This window comes from Chionomys nivalis, chromosome 2, assembly GCF_950005125.1.
Source record: "Chionomys nivalis chromosome 2, mChiNiv1.1, whole genome shotgun sequence".
Classification (NCBI taxonomy): domain Eukaryota; kingdom Metazoa; phylum Chordata; class Mammalia; order Rodentia; family Cricetidae; genus Chionomys; species Chionomys nivalis.
This window is the reverse complement of record NC_080087.1, coordinates 208359-220841: the sequence shown is the minus strand read 5'-3', so window position 1 is coordinate 220841 and position 12483 is coordinate 208359. Positions and strand designations below refer to the sequence as shown.

Sequence of the window (12483 nt, the reverse complement as noted above, 5' to 3'; positions counted from 1 at the left end):
CAATGTTTTCTTTTCCTTAATGTCTATACAATTGTAATTACCAGGCCTATGCTCATGAACCTTTCATCTTCCCATATCCCCAACATACATCATTTTGATTCGGGTACTTTTGTATCTACCTTAGGGTTTTTATTGTGGTGAGGAGACACTATGCCCAATGCAAGTTGTGGTGGCTCCCTGAGAGTTCAGAGGTTCAGTCCATTATTATTCTGGCAGAACATTGCAACATACAGGCAGACATGGTGCTTGAAAGTTAGCTGCTACATGTTGATACATAGACAACAGGAGTAAACAGTCTTATCAGGTATGACTTGAGCATATTTGAAACTTCAAAGTCTGCCTCCACAGTGACACATTTTCTCCAAAAAAAGTGCACTTATTTTTAACAACTCCACACCTCCCAGTAGGGCAACTCCTTTTCTGGGCTGTTTTCTTTCAAAAAACCAAAGCACCTAACTAGCAAAATGTTGCTCTTCCACACTGGTTTTACACATTAATGTTAAATAACAATCACAATTCTTACCACATTTATTTCAGGGAATGAGGCTCATTGCAAAATATTTTAATATGTTTGTGTGTGTGTGTGTGAGTGTGTGTGTTACTCTCTCATATATTACATCCCAATCACGTTTTCTCCTCCTTCGTTTCTGCCTTGTTTTTACCGTGACCTCCCCTCTGAATAAATCAACCCCTACTTCTGTTTCCCTCAGAAAAAAAAGAGCAGGCCTCTCAGGGACATCAACCAAACATAGCAGAATATGCTACTAAAAGGCCAGGTACATACCATCACATCAAAGCTAAATGAGGCAACCCAATAGGAAGAAATGTTTCTGTAGGCAAAAGAATCAGAGACAGTTCCCACTCTCACTGTTAGGAATCCTACAAGAGCACCAAGCTACTCAGCTATAAAAAAAATATAGATGGATATAGGTTAGAACCCTACATGTTTCTGATCTTTGTTAGTCCCAATGAGTTCCCGTCAGTTGAGCTGTGAGCTGGGTTCTCTTGTTCCTGAATGTTCTGTTTCCTCTGATTCTTCCTCCCACTCCTCCACAGGACTCCTGAGCTCTATCTGAGGTTTAGCTGTGAAACGTTCATCTGCTCCCGTCAATTGCTGGATGAAGTCTTTCTGGTCTCTTTGGTGAGCATTCTGCTAGGCTCTATTCTCAGAATACTTTGAAGGTAGAGTACACTGTACCTCAAAGGTTTTGTAGCTGAGTTGATATTTCAATTCCTACAGTTGAGATCTTACTTGGTTATGAAAGACGGCTGGTTCAGGCTCTGTCCACCCTTAATAGGAATGTTTGCAAGAGTTAGTCTGGTAGATCCCATGGAGTTTCTATTGTACTATGTTTCCACTTCATGCCCAAAATGCTCCTAATTCTAATCATTTCTCCCAGTATTTTCTTTATTTCTCCACTCACTTGATCTCTATTATTCCAAATCCTACCTGTCTCTAGTCTACTCATGAAAACTATTCTGTTTTCCCTTCTCAGAGAGATCCTTTCATCCCCACTTAAACGCTCCTTATTGCTTAGCTTCTCTGAGTCTGTGAATTAGCATAATCATTTTTTTTTGTAAATACAGAACATTTACTTTGCAGCTAATACCTACATATAAGTGAATACATACCACATTTGTCTTTTTGTGTATGGAATATTTTACTCAAGATGATCTTTTCTAGTTCAGTCCAGTTGCCTGAAATTTTCATGACATCATTGTTTTTAAACATCTGAGTAATACTCCATTGATTAAATTTACCACATTTTATTTATTCATTCTTAAGTTGAGAGACATCTACATTACTTCCAGTTTCTAGATCTTATATGTAAAACTGCTATGAACATAGTTGGGCAAGTGTCCTGATGATAGGGTAGAAGTCCCTTGGTATTTGCCCAAGAGTGGTATAGCTGGTCTTTAGAAATACAGAGTCTTAAATTTCTGAATAACTGCCACATTGACTTACAAAGAGGCTGTAAAAGATGTGCTCCCACTAAAAGTAGAGTAGTGTTGCCCTTACTCCCTATCTTGTTCATCATGAGGTGTCACTTGTGTTTTTCTTAGCCATTGTGACAGGAAAAAGATGCTATCTCAAAGACCTATTGATTTGTACTTATCTGATGTCGATAGATGTTGAGTATTTCTTTAAATGTTTCTCAGCTGTTTTAGATCCAATGCTCCATTTTTAAATTTGAATGTTTGGATTGTTGGTAACTAGTTTCTATTTTTTTTTAAATTTATTTATTTATTTCTTTATTAAAGATTTCTGCCTCCTCCCCACCACCGCCTCCCATTTCCCTCCCCTCCCCCAATCAAGTCCCCCTCCCTCGTCAGCCCTAAGACCAATCAGGGTTTCCTGCCCTGTGGGAAGTCCAAGGACCAACCACCTCAATCCAGGTCGAGTAAGGTGAGCATCCAAACTGCCTAGGCTCCCACAAAGCCAGTATGTGCAGTAGGATCAAAGACACATTGCCATTGTTCTTGAGTACTCAGTAGTCCTCATTGTCCACTATGTTCAGCGAGTCCGGTTTTATCCCATGCTTTTTCAGACCCAGGCCAGCTGGCCTTGGTGAGTTTCCAATAGAACATCCCCATTGTCTCAGTGTGTGGGTGCACCCCTTGCTGTCCTGAGTTCCTTGCTCATGCTCTCTCTCCTTCTGCTCCTCATTTGGACCTTGAGATTTCAGTCCAGTGCTCCAATGTGGGTCTCTGTCTATGTCGCCTTTCTTTGCCTGATGAAGGTTAATATTCAGGAGGATGCCTAAATGTTTTTCTTTGGGTTCACCTTCTTATTTAGCTTCTCTAGGATCACAAATTTTATGCTCAATGTCCTTTATTTATGCTTAGAAAACAAATATGAGTGAGTACATCCCATGTTGATGGAGGTGGGTCTTGTATTAATCTGTTGCTTTTATTGGTCAATTAATAAAGAAACTGCCTAGGCCCATTTGATAGGCCAACCCTTAGGTGGGTGGAGTAAACAAAACAGAATGCTGGGGGAAAGAAGCCGAGTTAGGGAGTCGCCATGATTCTCCCATTCCAGACAGACGCAGGTTAAGATCTTTCCTGGTAAGCTAGCTCATGGTGCTACACAGAATATTAGAAATGGGTTAGATCAATATGTAAGAGCTAGCTAATAAGAGGCTGGAACTAATGGGCTAGGCAGTGTTCAAAAGAATACAGTTTCTGTGTAATTATTTCGGTGCATAAGCTAGCTATGCGGGCGGCCAGGTGCCAGGGACGCAGCCCAGCCGCTCTTATTACAACACCATGTTCCTCTTTTTGGGTCTGGCTTACCTCACTCAGGATAGTGTTTTCTATTTCCGCCCATTTGCATGCAAAATTCAAGAAGTCATTGTTTTTTACTGCTGAGTAGTACTCTAATATGTACATATTCCATACTTTCTTCATCCATTCTTCCACTGAAGGGCATCTAGGTTGTTTCCAGGTTCTGGCTATTACAAACAATGCTGCTATGAACATAGTTGAGCATATACTTTGTTGTATGATAGGGCATCTCTTGGGTATATTCCCAAGAGAAGTATTGCTGGGTCCAGGGGTAGGTTGATCTCAAATTTCCTGAGAAACCGCCACACTGCTTTCCAAAGTGGTTGCTCAAGTTTGCATTCCCACCAGCAATGGATGAGTGTACCCCTTTCTCCACAACCTCGCCAGCAAAGGCTATCATTGGTGTTTTTTATTTTAACCATTCTGACAGGTGTAAGATGGTATATTAAAGTTGTCTTGATTTGCATTTCCCTGATCGCTAAGGAAGTTGAGCATGACCTTAAGTGTCTGTTGGCCATTTGAACTTCTTCTGTTGAAAATTCTCTGTTCAGCTCAGTGCCCCATTTTATAATTGGGTTGATTAGCCTTTTACGTTCTAGTTTCTTGAGTTCTTTATGTATTTTGGAGATCAGGCCTTTGTCAGTTGCGGGGTTGGTTAAGATCTTCTCCCAGTCAGTGGGTTGCCTTTTTGTCTTAGTGACAGTGTCCTTTGCTTTACAGAAGCTTCTCTGTCTCAGGAGGTCCCATTTATTCAATGATGCCCTTAATGTCTGTGCTGCTGGGGTTATACGTAGGAAGTGGTCTCCTGTGCCCATGTGCTGTAGAGTACTTCCCACTTTCTCTTCTATCAGGTTCAGTGTGTTCAGATTGATATTGAGATCTTTAATCCATTTGGACTTGAGTTTTGTGCATGGGTCATACTTAAATATAATAAAAGCTATTTACAGCAAGCCGGTAACTAACATTAAAATAAATGGAGAAAAACTCAAAGCCATCCCACTAATATCAGGAACACGACTAGGATGTCCACTCTCTCCATACCTCTTCAATATAGTGCTTGAAGTTTTAGCAATAGCAATAAGACAAGGGGATCAAGGGGATTCGTATTGAAAAGGAAGAAGTTATGCTTTTGTTATTTGCAGATGATATGATAGTATAAATAAGCGATGCCAAAAACTCTACCAAAGAACTCCTACAGCTGATAAACACCTTTAGTAATGTGGCAGGATACAAGATCAACTCCAAAAAGTCAGTTGCCTGCCTATACACAAAGGATAAGGAAGCAGAGAAGAAAATCAGAGAAGCATCACCTTTCACGATAGCCACAAATAGCATAAAATATCTTGGGGTAACTCTGACCAAGGAAGTGAAAGATCTATTTGACAAGAACTTTAAGTCTATGAAGAAAGAAATTGAAGAGGACACCAGAAAATGGAAGGATCTCCCTTGCTCTTGGATTGGGAGGATCAACATTGTAAAAGTGGCAATTCTACCAAAAGCAATCTATAGATTCAATGCAATCCCCATCAAAATCCCATCAAAATTCTTCACAGATCTGGAGAAGACAATAATCAACTTTATATGGAAAAACAAAACACCCAGGATAGCCAAAACAATCTTATAAAATAAAGGATCATCTGGAGGCATTACCATCCCTGACTTCAAACTCTATTACAGAGCTACAGTAATGAAAACAGCTTGGTACTGGCATAAAAACAGAGAAGTCGACCAATGGAATCGAATAGAAGACCCGGACTTTAACCCACAAACCTATAAACACCTGATTTTCGATAAAGGAGCTAAAAGTATACAATGGAAAAAAGAGAGCATCTTCAACAAATTGTGCTGGCAAAACTGGATGTCAACCTATAGAAGAATGAAAATAGATCCATATCTATCACCATGACTAGTTTCTTTAATTCTCTTTATATTTGGGGTATTAGCCCAAAGTCAGATGTGGAGTTGGTGAAAATCTTTTCCCATTCTTTAGGTTGTTATATTTTTTTCTACTGGTAGTGTCCTCTATCTTATAGTTTCACAGAGTCCTATTTATTAATTGTTGATCTCAGTACCTCTCTATTGATCTTCTGTTCTAGAAGTTGTCTCCTATGCCAGTGACTTCAAGGTTATTACCTACTTTATCTTCTATCAGGTTCAGTGTATCAGGTTTTATGTTGAGGTGTTTAATTCATTTGGACTCGGATATTGTGCAGGATGAGAGATGTGGATCTATTTTTCTTCTTTTTTTCTTTTACAAAGGAAAACATTTATTTGGGAACTTAGAGTTTCAGAGACTTAGTCCATTAACATCATAGTGAGGAACATTGCAGTAGGCAGTTTTGGTTCTGGAAACATAATTAAAGCCAGTAGATGGAAAGAAAGACTGGACCCAAAACCTCAAAGCTCATCCTCAGAGGCACACTTCCTCCAGAAAGGCCACACCACCTAATCCTTATCAAATAGTGATATTCCCTGATGAATAGGAGCTCAAAGATAAGAGCCTATCGGGACCACTAGTTTTCAAACCATCACAATGACTATTTAAAATAAAGATGCATCACATAAGGTATTTATTAATAATAATAATTATTATTATTATTATTTGTTATTATGGCAATTGTGAAGGGTGTTAATTTCCTAAATTCTTTCTCAGACAATTTGCGGTTTGTATATAGGATAGTTACTGAGTTTTTAAAGTTAATCTTATGTACAGCCACTTTACTTAAGGTTTTCATTGGCTCTGGGAGTTCCTTGGTGGCATTTTTGGGGTTGCTGTTCTATACTATCATATTTTCTGTAAATAGAGATTCTTTGACTTCTTGGTTTCCAATTTGGGTAATCTTGATTACAATTACTTATCCTATTGTTCTCACTAGAACTTTAAATACTATATTCAGTAGAGATGGGCAGAGTGGAAGGCTTGGCTTGTTCCTGATTTTAGTGGAATTGCTTTAAATTTCTCTGCATTTAATCTTATGTTTCTATAGGCTTGCTGTAAGTTTACCTTATTATGCTTACATATGTCTTTTGTGTCCCTGATGTCTGCATGACTTTATTATGAAGTAGTGCTGGATTTTTTTTTTGAAAACCTTTTTCACCATCTAATAAGGTGACCATGCAGCTTTTTATTCTTTCACATTTTTTATATGATGAATTACATTGACAATTTTTTATATGTTGAACCATTCCTGCATGTGGAATAAAGCATACTTGGTAATGGAAGGTGATCTTTTTTTGTGTTCTTGAATTCAGTTGGCAAGTATTTTTTTGAGTATATTTGTATCAGTGCTCATGAGGGAAATTATTCCTGTTCACTTTTCCAGACTTTCCATTCTCTGATTTCCCTCAATGTGTTTTATTTACTGCTGCTATTTCAGTTTTTAGGTCTTGGACAATTTCTTTGTCCCCACTCCACACGCCCAGGCCTTTTCTGGAATTCTTTAAGTAATTCATTGATTTTTTTTTTCCATTTTTTGTTTTTTTTCCTTAATTTCTTTAAGGTTTTTTATTTCCTTTTTAATGACCTCTATCATCTTTATAAAGTTGTTTTTAAGTTAATTTTTCTTGTTCTCCAGTTCTTCAGCTGTGTTGTAATATTCAGGTCTAATTGTCATAGGACAGCTGGGCTCTGGTGGTACCATATTGCCCTGCTTTTTGTTAATTGTGTCTTCAATACCTGTGTGTCTACAGTCATTTCATATGTTAAATTTTCATACATAAAAGAATTTATCTGTAAATATTTGTGTACATTCTTGTTCCAAAATACACCCTCCAAACATTTTACCAACACCTGATACATAAAAAATGTTATGTTATCTAGTATCTTATTTTCTTATTCTTGTCAGCATTCTTTTTTTTTTTTTTTACAAAATATGATGTTAGAGTTTTGAAGTGAAGAAATGAAATACTTAGACCAGAAATCAAAAATAATTAATATGGCAGTTTGGAGATACTTATATAAGAACAGAGTAAAACTAAATAACAGTTGAATGAACAAGATAGATGATGAAGTAGAACCTAAAACAAAGGATGCATATAAAGAGAAATAAATAGGAAAATTTCCTTAAAGAAATGAAGCAATGTTGATGAACAGAAGTTCCATTCCATCACATAGGAAGAAACTGGAAGTTCAGTCACAAATACCACTTTAATTTCTCAAGAGTTTTTTAATTTCAATTTTTATTTATTTATTTATTTTTCAAGCAAACTGTTCCTTCCTTTACTTTATCTCCTTCTATCCCCTCCTGTACCACCTCCCCTTCGCCGAACCCCTACATCCACTCCTTCTCCATTTCTATTGAGAGGGTGGAGGGACTCCCATGGATATCAACCAAACATAACATATTAAGTTGAAGACTGATCTAGGCAACTCAGTATGAGGAAGAGTCCCAAAACATGGCAAAAGGGTCAGAAACTACCTCTGATACCACTGTTTGGAATCCCACAGTCAGATAAAGCTACACAACAATATCATATATGCAGAGGGCCTAGGTCAGTTCCATACAGACTTTCTGGTTGTTGGTTCAGTCTCCATAGGACCCTATGAGCTCAGGTTGGCTGAAAAGCTTTTAAACAATGACGTTGATCTCTTTTTCAAGAGTTGAAGATGACTAGATAATAAGTTGAAGCTGTTTATGCATACAATATTCTGCTTCCAAAGATCTCCCTATGCTAATATTATTTGAAGTGCAATGATTTTACAATAAGAGTATCATTGATGATAGAAAGTCTGTCATTGATTTTAACAACATAATCAGGCAAGACTTTTGTGGTTTCCAAATGCCATAGACTTGTTTGCTTCATTTCCTACATAGCTGTTGTCAAATCTTCAAACTATAATGTGCTCATCTTTTCAACATGCATAATTTGAATTCTCCAGTTAACAAAATCTTTCCCCCACACAATGAATTTAAAACAATTGCCTGTAGAAAATACCCTATACTTCATTTACTTCAGGATCATTTTGAAGTGCATTTTAAATTTTTGAAGTTCAATTAAAATCTATTGCTTTCACAAGAACACAAATTTATTAGAAAAATAACCATTGAATTTGCATTGAAACATAAGGTATAGAATAAGTAAAGTGAAACTAGAAAATATTCATGAAAGAGGGTAATCAAAACTACTATGAAATAAATATGCCATCAATCAAAATAAGCAGGAAAATTTATAGTCATGAGTGCTATGCGTTAGTCTTAGACATATGCTGAAACTTGCCATATTTTGAGATCTGCTCAATTTACTCTAGTTTGGTGTTAGAACAAGTGAACAGTTTTACTGATTTCAACTACAAATTACAACTTTTTTCTATGTCATCATTACATTTTCCAGGGGAGGGGGAACATTATTTATAAGTGTACAAGTTTGTGTAATGTAATGTGGTTTAAAACCACATTTTTATTTTCAGTTTTTGAATAGCCTCTTTCACATCCTTGTTCCTCAGACTATAAATCAGAGGGTTTAGCGTGGGAATCACAAGAGTATAAAACAGTGAGGTTATTTTGTCTTGATCCAGGGAATATGAAGAACTTGGCCGAAAATACATGAAGAGTACAGTTCCCTGGAAAATGGCCACTGTTGTCAGATGGGAGGTGCAGGTGGAGAAAGCTTTGAATCTCCCCTCAGCAGAACGGATCTTCAAGACTGATAATATGATGTAACAATAAGAGACTAGAACTCCTGAGATGGTGCTCAGTTCAATGAAACCAAAAACAGTAAATAAAGCCAGTTCGTTGACTTGTATGTCTGAGCAGGAGAGGAGATAAAGTGGGGGCAAATCACAAAAGAAGTGGTTGATCTCATTAGACCCACAAAAACATAAGCGGAATGCCAAGGTTGTATGTATTAAACCATCTGTTGTTGCTAACAGGTAAACCCCAGCCATGAGCATGGAACACACCATGCTGGACATGTTCACTGTATAGAGCAAGGGGTTGCTGATGGCCTGGTACCTATCAAAGGCCATCACTGCTAGCAGTAGACACTCAGAATCTGCAAAGACACAGAATGTTAAGAACTGCAGAGCACAACCAAAAATGGGAATTGATTTCTCCTCAGCCAAGAGATCCACCAGCATCTTGGGTCCAATTGCTGTGGAATAGCAGAGGTCACAGAAAGAGAGGTTGCTAAGAAAAAAGTACATGGGTGTGTGGAGATGATAGTCCACTCTAATTAAAATGATCATCCCAAGATTAGCCAGAAGAGTAATGAGATAAACAAGTAAGAATGTGGTGAACAGACCTACTTTTGTACCGGGGTTATTGGTAATTCCCAAGAAAATGAATTCATCCACAGAAGAGCAATTTCCCCTGTCCATTCTTCTTTCTTCTTATGTAAATTTTAAAAGATATTTCCAAAATTGAGTAGGTGTATTCTAGTTATACCTAAAAAAGAAAATAAATCATTCTCTGAATTTTGATCCCTAAGAAATCTACCTGGTAATATTCTACTCTGATCTTTATGATATTGATCATAATAAAATATACCTGATAATCTTAGGGTTAAGTTTCACAGTTAGCACTGTGAAATATATAACTTCGTACATTTTCAACATTTTTGAATCTCCCTTCCCCTTTTGAAAATATATTTTGATTAACTGAAACTTACTTAATCTTCAACATATGTGGACAAAATAACAATCATAGTAATGTGAGGCTGTAAAATAAAATGTTTGATATTTCTTTATATTTTAAAACATTAACCTGAACAAAATATTAATTACTAGTATCTATATTCTCCAAATTCCAAAAAAGAAACATTTGTCAGCTCAAATAGCAATGGAATTCTATGCCACTGGTTAGTGAAAATTAAAATCATTTTATTCTAATACTCTGAAGCATATAACATTCAATAACAGGGAACAAATCAGATTTTTAATTAAGAATATATTTTATTTTCGCTTGTTTGCTCCAAAACAATGAGCTAGACAGAAAGCCTTAGAATCTGGTCCTTTAAAGAGATATAACCAAATTGGAAAATTTATAACTTAATCCATTTATATTTGCTTTATGTCAAGTTCATAAGTCAAAAATTATATTTTGAATTTTAAAAGAACATAAGAAAATAAAGTTTGCAGAAATGTATATGTTTGACTTTTAGTGTATGATACATTTGCAATATTATATGTAGACCCCTAAATGGAACACAGGGAGGGGAAACAGGGATGGATATACACTGAATACTTTTTCTATTATTTTGGCTCAATAATTATTATGTATGACTTACATGATGTTGAAGTGAAGTTGAAATTTCTCAGGTTGTTATTTATAAAGTGGTATTTTCATAACCTGTTATAAAATAAACATAAAGAAATAAATGAACAGAGAGAAATTGATTCATGAATATAGCTCATATTGTTTTCCGAAGAAGATCAATATTTTTAACCTTGTGCTTTTAAATATGGAAACCCAGGAACTTTCCTGAGGTGAACAGATCAATGGTGTATGAATATTGGGCATCTGGTGCTGTTTTGTGCCGGTGAAAATTTCATGTATATATCATCCATCCTTGAAGTTCCATCCCTAAGGCTTTGGTGTAATAAAAACATTTAATTTATTATGTTTCTAGTTCTCTGTTTTCCCTAGTGAATACATATACATTGTAGGCAATGCTTTAGTTTAAGTCTTGTTGACAGTCATTAATTTCACACTCTAAAATGTAATTTATATGAATGTAATTTGTACTATAAAATTTTATTATATTCCAAACTGAAATGAATTGAACTAAAATGTATTCATACTTAAACATTATTTATAACCTTCCTGTATTTATTTCATTTTGAACCATTATTTTAAATCCTCTATTGAATTATTGCTAATTTTCACTGTTGCAGTTTTGAGATATAATTAATATACAATGAAATTCATGCAGGTCTGAAAGTAAGCACTATTTGCTTTTCCATTACTGTAATTTGATTTTCCTTCTCTGTGCTTACTGGGCGTTCATTGCTTCAATATTAAATATAAAAGGCACTTTATTATTTACCTTTGTTTTTTAGAATGTTGTAAAATACTTTCTGATTCCATCAAGTTTATTTGTTTATATTTTTATACATAATATTTAATATATATATTACATATTTATTTATACATGACTTATATTGCTTATTAGTTTATAAATCAGATATATAGAGCTCTATATTTTACAAGATCTTTGCTTTTTCTCTTTTATGTACTGTGGCCTGAAAAAAACACTGGATTCTGAAACCTTCTGTTTTGGTAGTCTATTTTGTTAGAGTATTTGCAAGTCATGCTACTAAACTTTCTTTATATATACATGTATGTGCATTCTGTACATTTTGTTTCTCTAAAGAAATCTGACTAAGGCTTGGAGGGTGGTCAGTACTGAAGGAACAGAGGGGTGAGAAATAAGTAATACTAAGGATGTCTGAAAACTAATAAGGAATCTTATTTTATAGTCACCAAAATTTACATGTAATACATAATATGTATAGAATATATGTATACAAAACATGTGGAAACTCTGAGCAGTTAATCAGGAGAGTCTAGTTGACTCCTAAGGAATATAGGTTATTGCTGTTGACCTTGGTTCCCTTTAAGAGGTTGAGATAAGTCTCTATTGCTGAATAAATGGTTAAAGATTCAAGACTTAGAAGACTCTAGCTGTATACGACCTAAATGCCTCTTCCCTGAAGAGGAGAATGCAATATTTCATATTCCCCTAATTTGCCATATAATCTGTCAAGGGACAAAAGTAGCCAAAGTCCTGCCTAGATAAGATATGTATTTACCACAACAATAACCAGCATATTACAATGGTGCAATAGGGGGCTTTGCTTGTTCTTTGGCATTAACCATCAGCTATCTGATTGGACTGATGTACTCTTATCACTAAGAAGTGGAAGCCTAGACAACCATTCATGCATAGGGCGTAGGGCTCTCAGATGAGAATATACTGCTCAGACCTGAATAATCTTACAGAAACTATATTAATTACAATGTTAGGCCAATAGTTTAGGCATATTTCTAGCTAACTATTATATCTTAAATTAACCCATTTCTATTAATATGTGTATCACCATGAGGCTGTGGCTTACCAGAAAGTTTCTGACAGATGGGTGGCATCTTTCTCCTGCAGCAGTTACATGGCATCCCTCTAACTCTGCCTATTTTCTCTCCATATCTGTTCTGATTTTCCGCCTGACTTTACTCTACTAATCCATTGGCCAAACCTTTT

The 12483-nt window shown here is 35.9% G+C and overlaps 1 protein-coding gene across 1 annotated transcript; it reads right to left on the bottom strand.

Moving 5' to 3' along the window:
* Positions 1-8671: 8671 nt before the first annotated feature.
* LOC130869894 (olfactory receptor 5W2-like) lies at positions 8672-9625 on the bottom strand. The gene has a single exon (XM_057762379.1). It carries the CDS (start codon positions 9602-9604, stop codon positions 8672-8674), a length of 933 nt encoding a protein of 310 aa, XP_057618362.1. The 5' UTR covers positions 9605-9625.
* Positions 9626-12483: the final 2858 nt, after the last annotated feature.

Bases quoted from the DNA above. Each gene is read 5' to 3' on its own strand.
- LOC130869894 (XM_057762379.1), bottom strand. From the start codon at position 9,604: ATGGACAGGGGAAATTGCTCTTCTGTGGATGAATTCATTTTCTTGGGA.